At 39.4% G+C, this 25,346-nt stretch overlaps 1 protein-coding gene across 1 annotated transcript in view; it reads right to left on the bottom strand.

Moving 5' to 3' along the window:
* Pcsk5 (proprotein convertase subtilisin/kexin type 5) overlaps nt 1–25,346 on the bottom strand; it is a 456,194-nt gene that overhangs the window by 243,009 nt on the left and 187,839 nt on the right. Inside the window, 2 exon segments of the mRNA XM_052762773.1 lie at nt 1,383–1,595; nt 22,894–23,066. Of these exon segments, the coding sequence (XP_052618733.1) occupies nt 1,383–1,595; nt 22,894–23,066 (386 nt within the window).

Raw genomic sequence — 25,346 nt, 5'->3', positions numbered from 1 at the left:
GATTGCCACAGTTAACTTGCAGTGGCTCCCCTACCACTATAGAAAAATGAGATGCCCCTCCACAGTGTGACCTGTCCCTGCGTGGCTCCTCAAACATCAGGTGAATCAGCTCAGCTGGGCATTTGAAAGATGAATCCTGAGACACTGTAGAAAACCACAGTCAGGAGAAGAGGAATGGTATTTGACATTTAAAATTAGCAGCACTGTGGCAGGCGTTCTAGGGGTCAATTTCCCCAGACACTGAGAATGGTTAGCACTAGGTTGCATCTTTTATTGGCTTGTGTCTCCCCCAATTATTTCAGCAATAGTGCCATGAGCCACAAACTGTTAAACCTTCACATTATAAGGAAGGACTTCGATCTAGAAAATGGCTCAAGTCACACAAACTCAGGTAGGCTAAACTAGTAACCTGAATTCTGAAGTCTTTTTTTTTTTTTTTTTTTCTGGAGCTGAGGACCGAATCCAGGGCCTTGCATTTGCTAAGCAAGCGCTCTACCACTGAGCTAAATCCCCAACCCCGAATTCTGAATTCTTTCTTTGGCAAGACAGCAGGATAGAGTGGTGAACAGGGACACCCCTACACTTCCATACTTCCCTATTCAGTAGACTACAGTAGACTTAGAAAAGCCGCTGGTTCAGGACTAGCACACATTGGATAAATACAGCCCCTGGGTATCTGCAAAGGACTGGTTTCAGGAATCCTAAAATCTGAGAATGTTTAAGTCCTGTATTTAAAAAACAATAGCATAGTATTTGCATATTGATCTCTGCAAATCCTTCCTTAGACACTACTCAATCTCTAGATTGCTTTAATACACTAAATAACACAAGTGCTATGTACACAGTTGTAATCCTGCATTGTCTAGTGAATAAAGACTACTAATAAAGACTAGTGAATAAAGACTTCAAGGTGTGGTTGGTTAGTCTGTAGATGTACAGCCCAAGGACACAGACAAGGAAATGTACATTTTAAGTGTGATTATGAGTTTTCCTAAGTACTTTTTTGTACATAATGAATTAGCCATATGAGACACCAGAATCAAAAGTCCACGATAGGGGCACTAAGATAAGAATCACACATTGATTCTTGTTTTTATTCTGCCACTATCAAGGTATATGTAGACCAATCATTTGTTCTTAATAAAACTGAAGAAGCTTAATCATGATCAACGTTAAATTAATGCTCAAATATCATGATCCAGACAAACATTTTCAAGGAATTAGTAACAGACTGCTAATGTCCACAGCAACTTATTTTGTACCATCAGTTAATCTGAATTGCTGTTTCCACATACTAGTTCTACACATTTATGGATCTCTCTTTATCTTTGAATGTGAACACTGAAGAAATGGATGGTAATAGACATGCAAAAGTGACATACTATTTTCTTATCATAGGATTCTCCACTGCTGTAGGTTGTGGCCAGTGTAGATGAACACTCTTCCAAGTACCACGGCTTCTTCCCACTTTCAGCTGTACTGCTGATGGAGATGGTATAGATGCTGTTGGTGTAGCCATCACAAGAGCAGTGGTCTTTGCTCCTTCCACCATTGCCAGATGCCCAGACAAACACAGAGCCGAGGCCTCTCCGACCCTGTTGACAGACAGAGAAAGTTAGAGACATGAGAAGACAGGACCCCAGGTTATAAATTAAGAGATGATCAGAACCATTAGAACAAAGTACTTGCATGATGAAAGTGATGCTGTTTTAAAAAATATGTTGGGTTTAAGATGCCTTGGGGAGGAAAGGTAAGGAGAGTTGCCTTAAGAAAGTAATATGGCCACAGAAGTATCAAGAACACCAATGTTATACTAAGAATGATCAATATTTACAAACTGAGCATAATTATAACTGCTTTACAGACTCAGGCTGAACCTTTTCAACAAACATGTGAGACCAACACAATTTTCCCTATGATGCAAATGAGAAACTGAGGTAGTAAGGTTTAGTGATGTTCTATAGTGATAAAAGATACATCAGGGAATGAAAATTTGAATACAGACCCCAAAGCTGAAATGTTAAATTATGTTAATTATATCAAATGCTAAATGCTTATAATTTAAAGAATTATAGTGATATAATAAATATTGCTTTAAATCTTTACAACTACTGTAAAGGGAGGCTGTTGTATAATGTCATTTGACACCTGAGAATCACAAAGTATAAAGAAGTCTATGCCAATTCCCATTGTCTGTAAGAGCAGTAATGTTATGTCATACTTATAATCAGATCAACTCGCTATGACTCAAAATGCTAAGAACTGAGTCACGCTTTCCATCAAAACTGGTAGCTTAAAAGAGCTGCAGGAGTACCTTGAAGTCCTAAATAATGTAATGAGTAGCAGCTAAGGTGAGCGTTGATGAATGAAGTAAAGTGTATCTTTTTTTTGGCAGCTAAATTCCTAAGAATTAAAAAAAAAAAAATCAGTCAGGCGGTGGTGGCGCACGCCTTTAATCCCAGCACTCGGGAGGCAGAGCCAGGCGGATCGCTGTGAGTTCGAGGCCAGCCTGGGCTACCAAGTGAGTTCCAGGAAAGGCGCAAAGCTACACAGAGAAACCCTGTCTCGAAAACCCCCCCCCAAAAAAAATCAATTTCAAGCCACACTGAAGGATATCTACAGCAAACCCATTATCTTCCACTTAGCATAAGCAAATAAAGCCACACAGTTGAGCCTCTTTTCAAGGCCATAAGGTGGAAGGAGAAATAGCTGAGACAGTGAGAGTCTGACTCTAAAACGGACCTGACTGGCTCATATTTTGAGCACTTGTTTCCCAGCTGATAGCTCTATTTGGAGAGGCTGTGGAAACTGCAGGAGGTGGGGTCTGGCTGGTTCAAACGGGGCACACAAGGCGGGCCTCTGCATGCTAGCACAAGGACCTGGGCTGACAGGAAGAGAGGAGCCCTGGCCCTCGCCTCCATGGTGGACAAAGCCATGGTGGACAAAGTCACTCCACCACACTTTCCCCATAGAACAGGCTAAAACTTTCTGAAACTCAGAGTCAAAACAAGGATTTCTGGTGTTAGGTTGTTTCTGTCAATATTTTGGTCACTGCTTTGTGAAAGCAGCTCATTTAAAAAGCCAAATATAGTGATAACAAAGGATCCAGACTATCTGTAATGCACTCTTCTTGACCTTGAATCCTTAGGGAACAGAATATTTATAGCCTGACTAGACCAAGCTTGATATGTATTTCTTTTTGTTCTCTGAACTATAAAAGAACAATGTTGTCTACACAGAAAGACCCGTCCTTTCCCGCAGAAAACAAGAATGAGAGTTACTGCCAGAGCGCGACCCAGTTGCTATCACTAATGGATAGCTGGGTCTGCTCGACCACCCCTGACTTCCCATCACAACACTTAGAAAACCTAGAATGTAGAAATAATAAAAACCTAGAAGAATGTAGAAATAATCACACCACCATGAACTAAGTCTCGGTCCATGCTCTGTCCAGCATTCGCAGGAAGTTATGTCTCACCTTAGTGTGAACAGTTAGACTCACGTCTAGACCTCAGAGAAAGAAGATTGCCAGAAGAATGAGGAATGTTCCAGTTATCATCAGCATAGTCCCTCCTTCAGAGACTGAGAGGGATTACTCTAGGCCAAACACATGGGCATACTGCAACTTACCTGGACAGGTCAACAGAATGCATGGGGAGGCAGAAGACCTACCTGATGTGATCAACACCATAACAGATGACAGAATGAATACCACAGAGCCATGAAAGAGCAAAGCAATGCAATAGCGTTTATTTATCTAAATTTATGACTGTGTACCTAGGTACATTTTATTAAAACAGTTGAAAATAATTTAAATATTCAGTAAGAAAATGTTCAGAAAGTACTTTTGTGTTTGTAAGTTGTTATAAATACACCGTGCACATAGATATAGGGTATCTTAGCTAAGAAAACAAAAGTGTGTATCTCCAGAAGTCAGATGCTTGAGGCTATCACACAAGAACAGTGTAGCAGAAGTCATTCTGTTTGGTAGGATTAGGAGTTTATTTTCTTCTTTAAACCATGTTTCCATGACCATGTATTAGTGTTATCAACAAATGAGCACAGCAATTCCATTGTTAAGAGGGAGAATGCAGCTCGAATTACTTATTCTTATTTACGTGTGTGTGTGTGTGTGTGTGTGTGTGTGTGTGTGTGTGTGTGTGTGTGTGTGTGTCTGTCTGTCTGTCTGTCTGTGTGAGTGTATATCACACATGTAGAGGTGTCCACAGAGGGCAAAGGAGGGTGTTGGATTTCTTAGAGCTGAAGCTGGAAGTGGTTGTGAGCTGCCCCACACGGCTTTTGAGATCTGAACTCAGGCCTGCTGGAGGAGCAGGAAGTGTTTTTAACTACTGAGCCATCTCTCTAGTTCCTCTAATTCTTTTGTTGTTGTTGTTGTTTGTTTGTTTGCTTATTTTGAGACAGGGTCTCAGTATATAGCTTGATATTGGTCACAATGTCATGAAATTTCTGCCTCATCTCCTGAGTACTATGATTGTGGGTATGTATGTGTCTGGTTGAAAGAAGTATTTTTTTTTTTTCTCCAATGCTGGGGATGCAGTCCAAGGTTTTATGAATGGGAGGCATGCTCTCTATCACTGAGATACCTTCCCTGACCTTTGTGTCAACTCTTAAGGGATAATTTTTGCATTATGATCAACAAGTGTCATAGTCATAGATGATCTACTATATACTCAAAACAATAGAGGCCAACACGTTAGCAAAGTTTTAATTAGGAAGCACTGCAGATGATACAGTGCACAATACGAGCCTATACATCACCATTTTACAGATTAACAGAGTGCATCTCAGAAGCCCTCACTAATTGCCAGATATAGGACAGGAGCCAGAACCTGAGCCATTCTTTTCCAGTTGCCCCCTGAGCAAACGGGACTGGACTGAGATTCTTTCTGCTTTTAGGGAAGCCTCTTGTGTCTCCACTGGAGCCTGGAATTGGGATCTAAGAGCAGTCTAGCTCCTGTTCTTTGCAGATCCAGGGCAAATGTAGGACTGACAAGCAAAGGATGCATGTCTTATCCTGAGCAGCACTAACAGGGAGGGCATAGGTTTTAGACCCCAAATTCTTCAGGAAACCTCAACCTAATGTGGCTCCCTCAGAAGTATAAACACTAGACATTCTATTATTGCAAGATCCACAAATTACATCACTATAGAGCAGTGGTTCTCAACCCTCCTAATGCTGTGACCCTTTAATACAGTTCCTCATGTTGTGGTGACCCCCAACCATAAAATTATTTTCATTGCCACTTCATAACTATAAGTTTACTACTGTTATGAATTATAATGTAAATATCTGTGTTTTCCAATGGTCTTAGGTGACTCCTGTGAAAGGGTCATTCAACCCTCAAAGGGGTTGTGGCCCACAGGTTGAGAGCCACTGCTAGAGTGGCATTATGCCACCACTTAAGGTGTCCTTCAGGAATTTATGGGGATGAAAGGACCATGATGGCTGCTTTAGTAAAAATGTCCCTTCCAGAGGTGACATCCTTGTATCCAACAGATAATTGGTGGGAATTCTTTTATAAACAAGCATAGATAAATAAATGGACAGGTTGGGTAGCATTCATTTTTAGTCCCAACCCTAGGGAGGCAGAGGTAGGCAGATATCTGTGAGTGCAAAGTCAGCCTGGGCTACATAGTGAGTTCTAGACCATTCAGGGCTACATAGAAAGAGCCTATGTCACAAATAAACAAAAGATAACAAGCACAGTAAGCTGAAAGGACAGCACATGTTCACCAGCTGTCTGAGGTCTAGGCATGGGGAGAGAGGAGTCACAGGGACTGAACATGGAGGGATACTAGGATTTGGGAGGGTCTCCTAAACCAAGGCTGCCCCTGCAGACCCCTCCTCCTAGTCTCAACCCATTTCCTGCCAGGCTACACTATAGGCTAAAACTTGCCAGAAACCAATAGACATTGAGGTCCATAGACAGAAGCCACAAAGATTAGTGTTTCAGAGCTCATGGGTTGGAGGTGTGTCTGGTGGGGGGAGACCCCGAGTGCTAGAGGCCAATGTAGTCCTTTTTATATCACAGGTACTAAATTGTAACGCCCCCCCCCCCCAAAAAAAAAAAAAATTGTCATTACCGGTCCATGAGGTTATCAGTGTGAAGTCTAAACAGACAGAATGAGGGCTCTCATAAAGAGAGAAAGAGATAGCAGCAAGATCTCTCAGAATGTGATCACAGAGGAAAGGTCATGTGACAAGCTGACTATCTCCAAGCTGAGACTAGTACTCATCTGATTTCCTAGGTCTGGGGTTCCAGCCTTCCAGCATCTAGGACTAAGTGGCAGAAAATTAAGTTCTACTGCTTGAGCCAACCAGCCAGCACTGTTTTGTTAAGGCAGCCAGAGCTGAAGAATACAAGCAGAGAGGAGAAGGCAAAGTGGCCCATCCTCATGAGAGCCAGAGGATACAGGATGCCATTCTCATTCTCTCCACAGGGCAACTAACTGATCTGTATGCCTGTGTGGAGGGTTTATGATCAAAGTCCCAGAAATAAACACCAAATTTGTGGGCTGAAAATGCCATAACCATGTCTGCCAAACATCTCTGGGGTTAATCTAAAACAATTAGCAATTCACAGATGTGTTTACTGCAGAGACACAGGGGGTTGCATTAGTGTGAAATGTCCCCAAACCAAAACACAAGTGCTAAAAAGCAACATAAGTCTGGCTGGTTTTCTAAAACTTCAGAGTAATTTAAGAAGGAAACCTTAGTGCAGGGTGCAGGGAGAAGGAAATGTGGACAGAGGATTAAAACAAGTTTTGAGACGTATTTTTTCCTGTCGGGTAAATAGTAATGTCATTTTTTTTTAGCTTGGTTAAGTATTATGATTGAAATTCAGTTATTTAAATATGGGAAACAAAACAAGCCTGCAGTTGAACTCAATGCCAAGTTAAAAAGCCAGGAAACTTAAGGCAAAATACATTGTGAAATCCATGCCGGCCCCATTCAGCTAAATGCTAAGCAGTCTTTTTCATTGTGTGTCTAAATGAGCATGTGTGTTTTTTACATATTCTCTGGAAAGTCAATTTATATAATCCCATAAGCACTACAGGATAGGAAAGAGTTGGCTTTTCTTGTGGCCACCTATACTGGATTACTAATTAAATCTACTCCTAGAGGGTAGAGGTTGAGAAGTTTCTAGTGTTGTGATGAAACTAAACTTTTCTTTAAAATGAGTTTTTTTGTTTGTTTACTTATTGCCAATGAAATTAGGCTTTATTTGGCATTTTAGTAGAATATTCTTCTCCACTATTGCTTGGCAGTTTTCTTGAAGAGCAATGAATAAATATTAGAGGCTTCTTACAATAAAAAAAAGAGGAATACAATAGCATGTATGGCTTCTGGTGTTTGTTAATTGAGAACAAAATACTGAGCGCCAGCAAGGTGGATAATGTCATGTGTAGATTCTATGGATTAGGAAGCCAGGAACATCAAGTGATGTGTCCTGTGTCATTTAACCAGAACATGTGAGAAACATGAGACCCTATCACGTTTGATCAGAACCGTGTATCTGTGTATGAAGACATGAATGGGCACATTGAAACTACATGAGAATCAGGAACTTCTATTTGTCTGTGAGCAATTGAGTGCCTGCTTTACCAAAGCCTTGTCTGGGCCTCTCTTTACCATCTGTGCAGCTCCCTCCCCTCGGTGAGCCAAGAACACAGTGCTCTCTGTAAGCTTTTGTTTATCCCATGGTTATGGGAGTCTTGGGTCTTTGTGTCCAGCGATACAGAGTTCCAGGGTTAAGGGCAGGGGCTGGGGAGGGACACGGCACCTACAATGAATGATTTGCTGGCTGACAGGAGAAGCAACAGCTATTTCTTTTTAAAGCTGAAAGACTGTCAGACTAGCAGTTCCAAAATGCTTCCTGTTCGGGGCAGGGTTTCTTGAATAAAATGGCTCTGGTCTAGAAATACAGGTCAAGGCAAACCAATAAACAAAACAATACGCCAAAAGCCAAAATGAAAATTTTTAATGAGTATTCAGAATTTCAAAATATATTGTGTATTTAAGCAATTTTAATAACTTTTGAGATCATTATTATCCAACCATGAATGACTACCGTGAACCAGAAAAGTTACCAGAAAAGAAACACAGGCAGCAAATACTCAACAGGAGCAGACGGCCGCCCTGCCCAGTGCCCTGGTGACTAACTGGTCTAACTTGGGGACTTCACTGTGAGAAGGTCTCTGGGAGTAATGTCACCATCCACAGGCAGGAAGGCATGTTTCAGGTGAGAGTTTATTAAAGCCTGAGATTTAGTCTTCCTTCAGTTCACTGAGCGGAGAGTAGCAACTTTAATTATATGAAACTGAAATAAATGAGAAATAAAGTTCTCCCCCACAAACCCAGGGACTCATGAGATGTTTATAAAGAAGATGTTTGGCCCTATGGGTTAGAAGTCTGTGGGTTGCTTGCTGCTTTTCAAGACCAATGCTACACAAAGGTGCTCAGCTTTCATGGCACAGCATCACCTCCCAGAAAATGGTCATGTAAAGATTCCCTTTTTATAATATCTGCCACTGTTGGCACATCCTACTTAAAAGATCTCAGTTGATGTTGCTTCTACTTTCAGAATAATTACGGTAAATGGGAGAGCTACTTCATGTATTTTAAAGTAAACTTTGACTCATTAGAGTTTACTAATTTGGTGATTTAATGGCAGCAAAAGTTCCGAGTCAAAAATCTCAAGGTTAAAAATGTTGATTAATGACAAAGACAGCCCCCCTAAGTTGACTTGCAACAACTCATCAATCAACAAACAGGCATCCCTCAGTCATACCTCCTGATGCACACTGTCTTGTCAGCCTAAGTATCTGTCTCATGCATCTCCTAACAGGGCTGCCTGCACAGTCCCAGTTGAACCCGACTCAGCAAAGGCATCTATGGAGTGGTCTTATTCATTCCCATCCCACACCATTAAAGGATGCTGAATAGGAACAACTGGAATGCAAATACAATGATTTTCCACTTCCCTTGTGGAAGGAAATACACTGAATGAGCAAGAAGGAAGGTGTCTGTGAGCTCGCACCACTTACTGGTCCTCAGCTCCGTCCTCCTGCCAGGCACATGCATTAGCACTTCACTCCGCCTTCATCCTGCCCATCGCAACCACCCTTTTTCTCGGCTCTGAACTGGCTTCTCTGTGTGCCGGCTTTCTGTGCATACAGGAGACTACTAAGCCAAGTATTTAAAGTCATTTTTTATGTTCTTTGACTTTTTAATAAAACACTGAAAAATTAGATGCAGTTATTAGCAACCATATTAATTTTACACAACCATACACAAATAAAAACGAATTTTATATGCTCACTGAGCATACCCAATGCAGTCAGCTTAGTTTTTAAAGGCATAGAGAGCCTAATAAAGACTATGGAGTCAGCTGCTGGTCATTGCAACAAGCATTTCTAATAAAAATGACTTTTTATTTTTATTGTTTTATGTTTAAATATATTTTAAGTTGAATAGCAACTATTTAAATGCTCTGTGCAACTGACACTTAATGCTTTTTCACAATGTTGTCCAAGTTCTAGGCCATGGAATTCAGGGAAATAGAATGGATTTGAGCTTTACTATTACAAGTGACACTTGGAGATAGTGAGCTACCTGGTCAAAGGCCAGTGTAAAAGACAGCAAACAGCCCTGGAAATATGGGGCTCCCCACTCTCCCAAAAAATGCTTCTTTTGTGTTCAGTGTATGAATAGAGACTGTTTAAAAGGAATCGATTACCTATCATATCTGATAAAATATAAATGCATTAGATCTTAGCAGAATTAGCCAATCGTGGTGGTGTAAACCTGTAATTCCTGCACTCAGGAGGCTGAGATAGAAGAAACCATGACATAGATGCTAGCTTGGGCTACATAGTGAGTTTGAGGTCAGCCTGGGATACTTATAGAGAACTTGTCTCAACAACAACAACCTCAAACAAAACAGCAAAAGCATAACGATAATAAAAGCTTAATCAAAGCCTATTTTCAGAGATGGGCTTTCTTTAGATGGGGTCAGTAACACTGGGGCTTACAGATGTATGCCTCATCTGACACATCACAGATATGCACAGGGGTGTGATTCTTGGCCTCTGAAACTGTATTCGGACTTTGGATTTCTTTGACTTTGTATATTTTTATGATGTAACTGAAAGAGAAGAATCAGTATTTCAAGGAGAAATGCTTTGAATTAAATATGCTTTTACACAAAGTATTTTATTTATTTTCAGATATTCTGTCCATCCAAGTACTTCAAATAATAGAATTTTGGAGCTGAATAATGTGCTATGAATAGTACCTAGAGATGAAGACATAACAAAAATAGTCTGGGAGAACACATCCTGGATCATGGCTCACTCAGTGTGATCTCCATTGACACTGGATGTCCCTGAAAATACTTTACAATGTGTGTGTGTGTGTGTGTGTGTATGTGTGTGTGTGTGTGTGTGTGTGTGTAAAATTTACAGTGTATATATAATAATATATAATATTTAAAATACTGTGGCTTAATAATCATGGATTAAGCTAATTATAAAAATCAAAACCCTCTCTCCTGTTTTATTTCATTTGCCAAATCAAGAATTCCAAAGTATCAGCCTGCTGGCCATCCAGATTTCCTGTTGTCTCAGACTTATCTTCCTCACCAGACTATATTAGCTTCATCAAGAAACAAGTCATCTCAAAAAGCTGAAAAAGGGATTTTTACCGGGAGAAGGTAAATTTGAAAAATCCTATTTCACCTGTTTCAAACCTTGCACAGCGTGTGAAAACAAAGCACGGTATTCAATTAATGTGTCCTTAGTTTGTTTATGCATCAATTAAAAACAAACTGAAACTTCAGAAAGACTCAGGTAGCAGTTACTTCCAGTCTCCTCTCAGACTGCCACAGTTTGAGCCCTGTGCAAGATTCTGTCCCACGGTGCAAGGACTGCTGACAGTGGTTGGAGGGGAAGCCACATAGGTCGAGTTCATTGTCAATTCCTTATTTCAAGCAGCTAAGACAAAACTGTGTATATCACTCACTCACAGAAGTAATCACAGCCAACAGTTAGCACCAGCTAAGCTATTCTGGGCAATTACTCACCCCAGCATTCCCAAAGGCCACTGTCGCACCTGCCAACGCTCTACCTCTTGGATCATTTCAGCAAAGGCAAAGTTGTGCTCTAACTTTCAGCAAAGTCAGGTTCATGGAAGCAAGAGGGGCACTCACAATGTTAATTTTATATTTTTGATTCTGAGGGGCTGGAGAAATTGCTCAGGAATTAACAGTACGTACTGCTCTTGCAGAGGACCTGAGTTCAATTCCGAACATCCATGTCAAGTGGCTCACAATTTCCTGTAACTCCAGCTCCAGGGAAATCCAATACCTCTGTCCTCCTTGGGCACTTACACACACATGTACATATCCAAATACACACACACACACACACACACACACACACACACACACACACACACACACACACAAATATTTAAAAACAAAAACAAATGTTTAAAAAGCACAAATTTGCAACTGTTTTGAAATGTGTCATTGCATTTAAATTTATGCTGAGGGATTGAAATTTGAAAAATTCCCTCCATAGAGAATAAAAACATTTATTACCAACAGGGGTATGAAAAGAATTTACTGTAAATGTTTGAAAAAGTGCTTAGAAAGAAGAGAGATATTCCAGTGACAATAAAAGTTCATACCACTTGAAGTTAGCTCTAGATTATGGAATTCTTGCTGTGAATTACTGCAACTGCCAGCTCAATTCTAAAAAAGCAATAAGGAAATCACCCCTCTCTATAACCCACTGTGGGGCTCAAATGATGTCACAGTCTTCAACTACATCCTTGACCTTACACAGTGTACCTTGTGAGACCTCTGACATTGGGAAAATCAACCCACAGAATTTTCTATCCATAAACACAATTCTGTCTTAAATAAAAGTGAACAATTATATTAGACTCATATTTTTATATATAAGGCTCCATGGTGAATATTCTATGATTCTTAAGAGCGAATCCAATGCCACCCTTCCTTTGAAGAGAAGATCAGCTGCCAGGCTGAGCACTTCATCCATCAGATTAGCCATGCTGCTGGGCCTTTATAATGGCTTTAATAAAGAGAACAGGAGTATGGTCCTTTCCAAAGGAAACAGGAGCGCTGGCAACTTAGCAACATGTCTTGTCTCAAACTGACTATGGCCTGTACCCTCCATAAAGTCCTGAACCTTCTACAAAGTTGACAGGAAAGAGAGCCAACACAGTGAGGTCCAGGATGTTGCTCAATATGGTCTGGATGATAGTTCTTTGTTGCTGTGGTCACTTCTGGGACCATGTTTTGGCTGACATGCATAGATGTGCCATATGATACTCAACAGGAGTCAATATTATACAATGGTAGAAAATATAGGTTTTACATAGCGATCTGAGTATACGCCACAGTTATGTTTCTTAATGGCCAACCACATTGCCTAACTTTGCCAAGACTCGGTTTACACATTCATATAGTGTGCATTCCTATGATGCTACCAGAGTCAAAATTGTAACAGTGTTTTAAAAAGCCTTGAGTATTACATTAGATTGTATTCATCATATAATGAGGAATATAGGCATACTATGTGCACTACAAATTCTACTCCACAAGTCATACATACTTCTAAGTGACAGGAACAATCAGTTTAGTTCAATTTATCTTTGTTTATTATAGTGACCTATATTTTCTGCTGACTACCACATTGTGTTGAAGGAAATGCATCTATGTGTTCTCCTCATTAGCTTTTTTTGGGGGGGAACAAAAAAATGGCTGCTTAGAACGGACATTAATTTCACCTCACCCAGTATCTATATGCTTCTGCTGTTCTAGAAGCACAGTAGAATGACTTCTGAGACATTTCCCAGCTCCCCAGTTAGCCCAGCAGTCACTCAAAACAGAACCAAGAAAACCAAAAGAAGAGGACTCCTGCTGACATCTAGCAGGGCAGAGGTTCCTAACTCAGCACATGATGGCAAATCTCCATGGTCAACTTGACGGTATGTAGAGCCACCACGGGAGCACACTTTTGTATATGTCTACAATGGCATTTCCAGAAAGATTTACCAGAGAAGATTCACTCTGAATACTGGTGGAACCAGCCACTGGACTGGGTCTAAGAATGAATAAAGGGCAAAAAGCTGAGCACCGACCAGTCAGTCTCTTTCTGTTTCTGAAATGTGAATGCAATGCGACCAGCTGAATCAGTCTCCTGAGCCAAGATTGCCCTACCCCCAATAGCAAACCATGAGTCAAAATGACCCCTTCCCCCGCCCCCCAATTTGTTGTTTCCAAGTACTTGTCATAGAAATGAGAAAAGTAACTAATAAGAGGAATTTAGAATGAGTTTGCCAATTAATTTAATTACATAAATACTAATGCCTCTTTAAAACTATAAATGACATAGCTATGAATATTTGAAAATTTTACACAGATAAGGTTACTGTAGATTTGTGCTCCTTCTCTTTCAAATGTATAGAAAAAATTCATAAATATATTAATCAAAATTTGATACTTATGCCTCAGGCAATGGTGTGATAATTACAGAACTTAAAGCCACACATGTATTTCTGAAAGACAGACTTTTGTCTAACAAATGGATGGCATTAAATTGAGTATGTTTGACAAGTCACTCCTTAGATTTTAAAAATATACAGAGTTCCACACAGGTATAGATAAATCCAGAGGCAAGATTTTAAAAACAGGTCCAGTTAGAGTAAATTCTCATTAAGTCAAACCAAATTTAAATAACCTCTTTCCTCTGTGTTTGCCTATCCATACATCATGTCACAGCTTTACAACATTCAACAACTAATGGAGAAGCAAGCTGTCGTTTATTAAATGCAAACTGTTATCAATCCCACTACAGCTGGATGTCTATCAAAGAAAAAAATCTATCCCTCTCTGGTGGAATCAGTGAATTTTATTATGATTCCCATTGTTGCTTTTATTAGATACATGCATTATGCCATTTCTCTCTCCTCTTGGTGAACACATGCTTTTAACTGAAGGGCTTTAAAAACTGCATGTGTGACTTTTGCATTTTCAACAGACAATGAGTGGTTGGTGATGTACCTTGTGCTTTCACCAAACACTCTACATATCTACCCACCTGGAAAATGGGTTGATTTTCTGAGAAGAAACAGTCACTAAAATCTGGACCCCTGGACACAGTAGTGTGAAGATGGAATTAGGAGTACAGTTCCAACAGGAGGCTGACAAGCAAAGATCTTTGAGTTCCCAGACTCTCATTCCTTGTTCTTAACATTGGCTCTGTTTGGAATTCACTGAATGCTCTAATGACCTTCCCAAACAAAAACCCTCAAAGAAAGTTGGCCTGGACTTGAAAATTTACTTATAAAGTGACAGATAAACTCATGACTTAAAAAATAATATTTACTTATTTTTATTATTATTATTATTAGTGTGTGTGTGTGTGTGTGTGTGTGTGTGTGTGTGTGTGTGTGTGTGTATGTGTGTGTGTGTGTGTACTCACAGAAGCCAGAGGAGGGCACTGGATTAACTAGAGCTGGAGTTACTGTTAGTTGTGAGCCTCAGCTTCCTGACAGGGATGCTGAGATTTGAACTCTGGTCCCGTGGAAGTGCTTTTAATGCTGAGCCATCTCGTCAGCTCAAAAGAATTCTGTCAAATGTGGTCCTCAACTATTCACAGTGCATTACATGAATTCTCCAAGGGTGGGGTGCAGAGGCAAATGCCAAACTGATGCTAAGCATGTAGTGGGTATTTAAGTAGCTTTTTTGAGTAAAACGACAAGGCAACCATAATATAAGCCTTCCTGAATACAGAAAAGATTCCATTTCAATTTCCTGCTCTTTTTCTAGAGAACATAATTGAGTACACTTGTCAGGAAATGCTGTCAATGTGTCAGACACCTGCTGATAAGTACCAACCATACCAATCACACAAGTCTTATTAAACTTTAATAAACCAAAGTGGACAAGATGGCTTGAAGGCAGGTAGGTTTTGGTACTGTGTGCTGTGTTTTCTGTCCTTTGAGAGTTGGCTCACACTTTATCTAGACAGTCCCTCATCATTACAGAGGGACTTTCCCTAAGACAAGAGCTAAGTGCTATTCATCCTTCCATGCCACCGAGCAAAGTGCTGAGCACAGTGGAATGCACAGATAAACAGCGTCCATCAGAGAAAACTCTGTGCAGTCAGCCTCGCATTCTGCCACCCAGCTCAGTGTCACCGATAGATGAAAATTGTCTGTGCTGTCACTTACTTTATGAAATCATTTTCCTATTTAGGATCAGCTAAAAAGATGAAGCCACAAATGTCTCCTTCGATACTATTTGCCAAGGATCTGACTCAAAGCCGTGCAAGGGCAAATGGTGACAGGGTGATTTTTATACTGGTCTTTTAAAAGATGACATGTAAAGTCTTATTCTGAAAGCCCTGCAAAAAATGGGAGAGACCCCGGGTGCCCTGCTAAAAGCCTAAGATATCAGTCATGGGAAGCTGTGGTTAAGTTTAAAGGGAAAAGAAGATAATACATACATATAGAACTACATCTTAAATTGTCGTATCAATGCAGAATTGAAAGCCAAAGCCAAAGCTTTGGATGGGAGGTTTCAGAAGCATTTTGGTTTGAGAAGTCTTTGTAAAAGATGTTCTAATGGTAAGGACGAGCGAGCAGTCACAGACTTTGAACAAACAGTACTAGGGAATTGCTTAATAGATGAATAGGCTGAAGCCATGGGTTTTAGGAAGGAAAACAAGGGAATCAAAGACTATCATCATATAAGAAGATACATTAGTGGTAGGAGTTGAATTAAGCAAGTCATTTCTAGTCCTAAGGTTATGACTGCAAAGATCTAACAAATGTAGCTTAATTTTAAGAGAATAGTTCTATAGAAACTGGAATGAAATTAAATTTCAAAGCTTTTTTTTTTTTAAATTGTGATGAGATTTTTGCTGTGTGTGGTGGTACATGCTTATAAGGCCAGCACTTGTGAAGCTGAATGAGGATGACTTAGCTTGAGGTTACCTTGGGGTACACAGTCTAACCTGGGATACATAGTAAGACTCCATAGGAAGTTGGGAGGGAAGGAATAAAGGAGGGAGGGAGAACGAAGTGGCAGAGAGAAAAGAAAAGCTTATATATAGTTAAACTGAAAACCTTGATGAGATAGTTAAGTACATCTCTTTACTTTGAGACAACTCAAACACTTTAATGTATTTTCAAGTCATCAAAGAAACCATAAAAAATGGTAATTCTCATGTACTTGGCAGAAAAAAACCAAAACAAAAACTTATTGATTCCTACCTCATTGTGTTTTGATTTTATGAAGCAAATATGCTCTTAGTATTTTCTTCTACTAATACTGACCATACATTAATAGTTATCTGAAGATTTCCATGGGATCATTCAGCAATTGCAAATTGATTAAACCCAGGCATTTGGGACCATGCAGACTCTCATGGTATTTTACATGATCAGTCAGCAGTTCATCTTTAGTGCCTTGCTCATTTCAGGTGTGAATCTGATTGAGACTTGTAACATTCAGAATCTTGGCATTGGGTCAGGAACTATGCAGTGCATTTTACAGGCATTAAAATATGAGCTTCTAAGGGAACTGCTAGCATTTAACTCCATTGACTGGATGAACAAACAGATGATCCTGCAGGTTAGCTTCAACCTGAATGAGGAAAGAAAGTGTTATAACCTATATTTTCAAATTAGAGAGCCTGCATTCAGACACTGGGTACTTTAACCACCATGGTTTATCAGCATGTTTAACAGTTCAGGTTCATTATATATGGTCAGAGCAACGCAAATGTGGTTTTTGAAGAGACATAGCAAATTGACATGGAATTCATTCATATGTCCCTCAACCATTCATTCTTTCTTCACTAAATCCCCACTGAGTGTCAGGTCTGTTCTGAGCATTTGGTGTACAATAGAGGATGTAGTCAGACTCTGGACCTTTACAGAGGAGATGATCATAAAACGAACAAGTACAACACCACAGAGCTTTAAAGGGGTCTTGGGGTTGGGGTAGACAGGAAGAGCAGGCGGGTGCCCTGTTACAACAAGTTAGACGAGAGCTTGGAGGTCTCTGTGTGTGGAGGTCAATGAGACAAAGCAGCCTCAATGTGTTGCTGGGGTAGAGGTCTGATGCAATGGCTCCAAGAGATTGGAGAGCAGGACCTGGCAGATGGCAATACGAGAAAGGCCACAAAGAATTCCAACCTGGAAAGACCACAAAGAATTCCAACCTGAACGGGAAAGAGAAATGTAGGCAGGAAAATGAAGGGGATACATGGTAAGAAGAGAGAGATTCATCATCTATTCTTTATTTTGTTTTGTTTTATTTTATTTTATTTTATTTTATTTTATTTTATTTTATTTTATTTTATTTTTATGTGTGTGCATTTTGGACAGCATGTATGTCTATGGACCACTTACATGGTCTGATATTCATGGAGGCCAAAAGAAGACACTGGACCCCCTGGAACTGGAGTTACAGATGGTTGTGAGCTGCCATGTGGGTGCTGGGAATTGAACCCGGGTCCTCTAGAAGAGCAGCCCATGCTCTTAACCACTAAGTCATCTCTCCAGCCTTGTTTATTCTTTCTAAGATAGGAGAACTAACTGTGTGAATTTGATAACAGAGTTGAAACAGAAAAGCATGATTCAGGAAGAGTCACATGTGTCAAAGAAGACAGAAGGGAACACTGACCTGAACTTACTAGGGTGCTTTGAGGGCTCTGTTCTGATTTTGATAGCTATGATAGATTAGTTTTCTCTACTTGTAAAATTTGGGGAATAGTGCCCATCTCACAAGATTATTGTATAGATTAAAAACTAAGGGCCTATTTTGGGCTTGGATGAATGACAGCAGTGAACATATCGGCCAAAATATTAAATGTTCACACCATCATTGTCATCATCTTTATCTCCATCTTCCCTCTTCCTCCCCATCAACTTCATCATCATCACATTTCCATTCATTGAGTACAGCCCAAATTATACGATTCTAAAAATTACACTTAATTTTATAGCTCCTTGACATCAAATAAAATGCAATCCTCAGAGAGAGTGAGTGAGTGAGTGAGAGAGAGAGAGAGAGAGAGAGAGAGAGAGAGAGAGAGAGAGAGAGAGAGAGATTGTCAACTATGATATGGTGTGCTTAACACAGTTTCTCTGGTACAATTTTAGCACATTAATTCTAAAGAGGCTATAAAATGAATCAATTCTGATTTTGTTAAAGTCTTTAAAAGCACTATTACATCCTACTGAGTCAAATGTTTATCTTATAGTAAACAAGTAGGGAGCATTTTGAAATTCAATATTTGGTATGTTTCTGATTAGTTAGCAGAAAGAATGGACACGATCAATACTTGGAAGCCCTGAGAGAAATATATTTATTTCCCCTGTGAATAGATTTCATGATACTTGTCCTTCTCTCCCCTGCTATCTGATCTGGACAGTGCTCTGTGGTCTGGACAGTGCTGCCACCGTCTTAATGCTGTCCTGGACCATTGCAGTCTCCCATTCTTGTCCCTCATCAGTCACCTGACAGATGGTATGGTATGTCTGCAAGACCTCTGCCCCATTTGAACCTCCAGTGTCTTTCTGTAACAGGATGGAGTGCAAACCCTCTCTTTGACTTAGTAAAGTACTCTGATCTGGTCCTAGCCAACCCCATCCTTCTACTGCTTTCTGATCATACTATTCCTCCTGCCTGAGGTACTGTTCTGTCCTAGAAATAAACTGCAACCCTTTGCTATTCAGGGTTTTTGGTGCTTTCTGCTCTTGCACAGAACATTCCTCTTCCAGGTCTTCACATGATAGACTTACCTTTTATAACTGCAGATACTGCCTCCTTTCCCTACTTCTTATGATGAAGGGTTGGCTAGGACCAGGTCAGAGTACTTTACTAAGTCAAAGAGAGGGTTTGCACTCCATCCTGTTACAGAAAGACACTGGAGGTTCAAATGGGGCAGAGAACTGTCTACCTTTCCCATCTAAATAGCAATGCCCCTCCCAGCTACCAGCTGTATTTCATCTTCTACATGCATCTCAGTTGAAATATTCTTGTGGATTCTTCGCTTGTATTTTGCCTTGTTGATAGGATGTAGGGACTATTAGGAATTACATATAAAACTTAGTTTTCTTCACTTTTTATCTATGGTACTTAAGAAGTAGTGACTCACTAAACTTCAAGGGGGTGAGGATAAATCATTCTAATCCCTGCATGAAGTGGAAGATGTGACTAGGCCACCAACGAGCCAGCATGACTTAAGGTCACTGTACAAGCTTTTAGATGGTTAGCTGAAGGCATTTCTTTGCCTGCCTTTGTTCCTTAGGTTCTCAAATCGCTAAATAGCTCATTTAGTTCTTCTATCGGGCATCAAAGAAGATAAAGTTAGGTTTCATTTGATGCTTCATCATAAGAAGTAGTCAAAATTTTCATTATTTTGATAAAGACTACCCAATATCAACTTGAAATATTGAATAGAATATTCATAGCTAGAGAAACATCTTTTGGGAAAACAAACAATTTGAGACTAGATACACGAGCAACTGAAACACACACACACACACACACACACACACACACACACACACACACACACACTCCCAGTGTACTCACTGATAGAGAATCACAGTAAAATTGCAGATACCTCTTTTTTGAGCAAGTGGGATTGATAGTATGAATAGACAGAGAAGGAACAACACAAATGACCTCAATGAAGCTCAGAGAATCTGGGCTGACCTGTGCCATGTTGTTTCTAATCCATCCCAAAAGTAATCCGATGGAATCATTGAAAATTCTGCAATGTGGACATGATCTAGGAGAGAAGGATGAGGGGCTAGGGACAAATATAAACAGTACTTTTGAAGAAGACACCTTTTCTCTAAATACTTCTTATTCAGACAGTGCATTAATGACCTTATTGTGGATTATTATCTCACTGAATCCTCATAAAAATCTCTGTGAATGAGTACATTATCATACCACATTAGAAGAAGAAATGGAAACAAGGCATTTGATTTAGTTAAAGTCAGAAGTAAATGAGAAATCCTAGACTTGACTTTAGCTTAACTTGAAAGCTTCACTATACTGAATACATGAAAACACTATCCAATCAATTTTGTCTTATTTCAATGGTTTATTGCTGCCATTTCAGATTTAGATGGGCGACGAACCAGAAGATAAATCTCTCCTTTTAAAAGTTACTGCTTTCGCTACTACTTCAACTCTAAAAGTTAATGGCTCATCTTAAAACTGAAGTCCCTTTTTGTTCAGATTAATCCCCAGAAGATCTTCAAAGGAATGCTGAATAAATCATGCTATCCTTATTCTTTCCAGTTTTGGGTGATGGATACTGAACCTAAGGCTTTATGCATGCTAAGCACATGCTTGATTTCTGAGCTATATCCCAGTCCCTAAATTAGGGTACTGCAAGTTTCCTAAAATTTTGAAACAAATAAAACCAATGAGCCCTATTTATATGGGCTGCCCTGGAATGATGCCCATAGGATCTACACAGAGATTCAATGTGATTCCCAGTTGGCAGGTTAATGTGGTAAAGGGTATGAAAAGATGTTGTAGCTGTACTTAACAACAACTGACTACTTGGGTGGGGAAATCTATTATTAACTTCTTCCTTATATACTTTTTGCATATGACTTACCACAATAAAAAGGGTTTTTTTGCATTTCAAATGAGCTTAATTTTTCTACATCATTTATTTCTAAATAGTACTGTGTTTGAATTGTTTCTCACATGATCTGTTTTGGAACCTAACTTTAAAAAGGAAACACTTTTACAATCAAAGTGACATTTTTATCTGCTTTATGAATTAAGATTATAGTTTCTGCTGAGCTACAGACTCTCCAGTAAAAATAAATTTACAAACGTTTTCTTGGCACCTTATTACTTACCCACATGCCCACTAGTCAGTCAGCAAACCTACGTATTAAGCTTGGGCATTCTTTATATGTATGAGTATAACCATGAGGCTATGAGGCTTGGACATTCTTTATATATATGAGTACAACCATGAGGCTATGAGGCTTGGACATTCTTTATATGTATGAGTACAACCATGAGGCTATGAGGCTTGGGCATTCCTTATATGTATGTGTACAACTGCAAAGCTATGTGCACTACTAATAAAGGATTTTCATATTATTGAGAAATTTCAGTTTGCCCTTTCTTATGAGTACAATGCACTCCTAATTGGAAGATGTGAACTAAACTCAAGAGGCTATTCAACTAGTGGCATACCGTGAAATAATAGTAATTTGTAGTTAACAGGTTTGGCAATGAATCAGCAGATGACATAGGGTATACTCATTTGATATTAGGGCACTTTGAAAAGAAAATTCTAGGCAACATGTTACTATCTATCTGTTATTATATATCTGTTAAAAGTATACAAAAGTAACTGAATATGGACAGAAGTAGAAAAGAAAATGTCTTCACAATCCCAACTTTTTTTTTTTTTTTTTTTTTTTTTTTTTTTTTTTTGCTAGAAAGTGCTTACAAAACAAGTGTGTTTTCCTCCTCAAATCCATTTCAGAATAGTCATGGGATGGCTTAGTTCAGGCTTTGGCTAAAAATCTAACCCAGGATCATAAAATTATACAAGACTCACTATGATTTTTATTTCTGCTCAAACAGTACGCTAATCAACTGAATGCACCCTACTGTTCCATATCCAGGCTGAATCCACGAAAACATTGTGGTTAGCGTCATTTGTAGTAAACTAAATTAGATGCAGCAAACATTTACAAAGTGCTCAGTAGCATTCAATACATCCCCTTAGTTTTGTAAAAGTCCATAAATATGTATAAAGGTCATGTTCTGCACTCCTGGGACTTACAGTTTCATGAGGAAGATACGCCTAGAATGAAGTCTGATATAAAGTATAAGTATGATTGGACTTTACCTAGCATCAGTAAGACTATCAAACACAGTGAGCCCACAGGAGGGGACTGAAATAGTTAATTCCAGCGTGGGCTTAGAGAGGCTTCTGGGAAGATGTGGCTTTTCAGAAGATGATTGAAGGACTTGGGGGAAGTGCACGGGAAACAGAATGTGTTGATGGACAATGAACAAGAGTGGAGGATGTTTGCAAGGCAATGGAGTGGGAAGATAAGACAGGCAAGGGAGGTTAGGGTCAGATCAATGACATCATGCAGAGAACATATATACTTTATGTAACTCCAAGTTCTAGTCATTAGTAGGAGAATGAAAGACCCCACTTCTGGTGGAGCATTCCTCTCTCTATGAGGATAAATTCTAGCATCTTCACTTTTATTTAATTTATGACAATTTAAGATCTGTAATTTGAAACAAACCTTCTACTACAATAAATTGTGGAGCTCAGTTTTCTGTGGACAGCTTTCAGTCACTCTTTCAGTGACATCAAAGAAAATGCTAAGTTAACTGATTAGGGAGATCTGGTGCCCATAGAAAAATAATATCATCTTTGGACAGAAGTGAGACTCAGTGACACCAACGGGAGATGCCAGAGGTCCTTGCTGTGTGTTCTATCAACACCAAATGGAGACTGTGAATATCTACTCAATTGCTCAGCCTCAGGAATTTGCTTCTCAAAGTGTCACATTTACGTATTAATTAATGTGTTTCTTCTGTGCAGCTCAAAACATCCAAGTACACTGTTCATGTTATAGCAAAGACTAACTATGAGTTCCTTTGTAGACCAGAAGCAACTCATGATGCCAGGGTTCAAGACTTCTTTCCAGTGGCCACTTGGCCCCTGAGCTTCAGTAATCCTCTAGCCTGGAGGGTGGCATGCATACACACTCTGCATATGAAAATCCTGACCCCAGATGCTTTTGAAACCTACCATTCTCACACCATTCTCAAAGGCTTGCCGGGTGAGAGGAGCTGGCCCATCCACGGTCTTGCCATCATCATCGGGGCCCCAGCTGGCACTGTAGATGTGCACATGCTGTGGGTTGTAGCTGACAGACTTCGCTTCTACCATGTCTGTGACATCGCCATCCAGCATTCGCACACCTTCAAAGCAGAAAGGAGCAAGCTTGTTACTTATCCCCATTAGATGATACCTAAACAGTCCACGTAGACAATGTTGGGTAATAAAGAATACATTTAAAAATCTCTTAAAATATTTATTTATTTATTCAATTATAATGTGTATGTGTATGTCTGCCTGGGTTTTATGTGTGACATGTGTGTGTAAGAAACCCTCAGAGGACAGAAGAGGGCACTGAGACCCCCGGAACTAGAGTTACAAGCAGTTGTGAGCCACCATGTGGATGCTGAGAACAATGTAAGAACAGTAGGCACTCTTGACCATCTCCCTAGCCCCAAGAATACATTTTAACCAATACTTTATTGAGCATTTTCCTGGCAAAAAGGTCCCATACAGTTTGTAGAAGCTATCCTGTCTTGGGGAGACAGGAAGTTTCATTGTGTATAAAAGAGCAAAATTTTATTCAAAAAAAATTTTTTTAAATTTTCTATTCTTTTTCCAAGGTTCTAAATCTTGCTATCTCTCCTGCCTTTGTTAAGTGAGTATTTGACAAAGATACTCAAGCAATCTACCATCCTAAATTCCTCTCCATTGAATAACTTGGGCTCATAGATGTAGAAATCTTCTAATCTTAGCACTTTGGTAAAAGTTGCAAAGTTGCCAAGCTGGCTTGGTCTCATTTCCCACATACCCTATCATAGTGAACTGACATAAACTTACTACATTTCTTTGTTGCCAAGTTATTTACAAGTCAAATAACGGATGATAATATGTTTAACACTACAAATAACTCTCAAGATGTTTTAGCGACACTGAGTTGTTAGTCTTCATTTAAGCTCATTCCTATCAGTCAGAAACCCAGCATTAATACCATTTTTCAAAAATAGTTACTAATATAGTGAGAAATAAATTATATGTCAAATGCCAATTTTTCCTTTTTATTCTCTATTTTGGGAACTTACAACAATAATATAGTTTTTAATCATTTAGTAAAAGAAAAACTTGTTTACACTAAATATCATCACTAAGACTTGCATTGTTTTATATTTAAAAAGTTTTATTATTTATTTTAGGTATGTGGGTGTTTTGCCTGCATGTATACCTTGTGCATCACATGCATGCCTGGTACCAGAGGAGGCCAGAAGAGGGTGTCAGATCCCCTGGAGTTTACATAACATTATTGAGCCATCATGTGGGTGTTAGGAATCAAACTTGGGTCACTTGTCTATAGTCTTACTTTTTATATTTTTAATTAATACACACAATTGTACACAATTCTGGATTATTATAGAATATTTTCACTTTGGGATCTTTTTGATATTTTGTGTTATGGTGTTAATTAGGGAAGCAACTAACTTAGGACAGTGTTCTGCATGTCCTGGGTCCTGAACGGCCATTGTTATTTTTCAATTAATATGCATATTTTAGGCTAGTACACACACTTTTAGAACAAAGGCAGACATACTAATTCATCTTGTTACATTGTATTTAGAAGCAATTTCCTGCACAGCAGGCTGTAAATTAAATACTAGAACTGCTCCCAGTTAAGCAACTAGAGGGTCAGGTGAGAACATGAAAGCATCAGTATAACACCTGAACTTGGGTTTCCTGTCATGCAAGTTATGTGTCTGCTAAATCATTCTTAGAAGGTCATGAGCTTTTTGACTAAAAATACATAGAGAATTTCATTTCATAATTTAGTGAAGTTTAAAGATTAGAAGTTGCTCCATCTTTTCTTATTCCATTACAAACTTTTTTTTTTTTTTTTTTGTTTTTTGTTTTTTGAGACAAGGTTTCTCTATGCAGTTTTGGTGCCTGTCCTGGATTTTGCTCTGTAGACCAGGTTGGCCTCAAACTCACAGAGATCAACCTGGCTCTGCCTGTCGAGTGCTGGGATTAAAGGTGTGTGCCACCATTGCCTGGGTCCACTACGAACTTTATGCCTTGGGTCTGAGGAGTCAAATTCTACTTCAGAATATTCTTTCTTAGGACATTTTTGAGTCATTGCTGTACATTTATCCTTTTAAGGAAGTTCGGTTAAGCTTGGTCAGCAGCTATGAGGGAGTTCAGAGTTTATTCACTTCTTCCCTCAGGGTCAGCCAGAGTGCTGGGAATGCAATCGCAGCAATAGAGGACATAAGCTCTTATGTGAGAGGTGACTGTTGGCGGTACCCAGGTAGCCTTGGATCTGATCCTCCTAGGGGAACAGGGGGATCCTTCACTCTTTTTTTTTTTTTTTTTTTTTGGTTTTTCGAGACAGGGTTTCTCTGTGTAGCTTTGCGCCTTTCCTGGAACTCGCTTTG

Source organism: Peromyscus californicus, unplaced genomic scaffold, assembly GCF_007827085.1.
Source record: "Peromyscus californicus insignis strain IS unplaced genomic scaffold, ASM782708v3 Scaffold_4__1_contigs__length_199733344, whole genome shotgun sequence".
Classification (NCBI taxonomy): domain Eukaryota; kingdom Metazoa; phylum Chordata; class Mammalia; order Rodentia; family Cricetidae; genus Peromyscus; species Peromyscus californicus.
The sequence above is the reverse complement of the archived record's forward strand: the minus strand, read 5'-3'. Positions and strand labels throughout refer to the sequence as shown.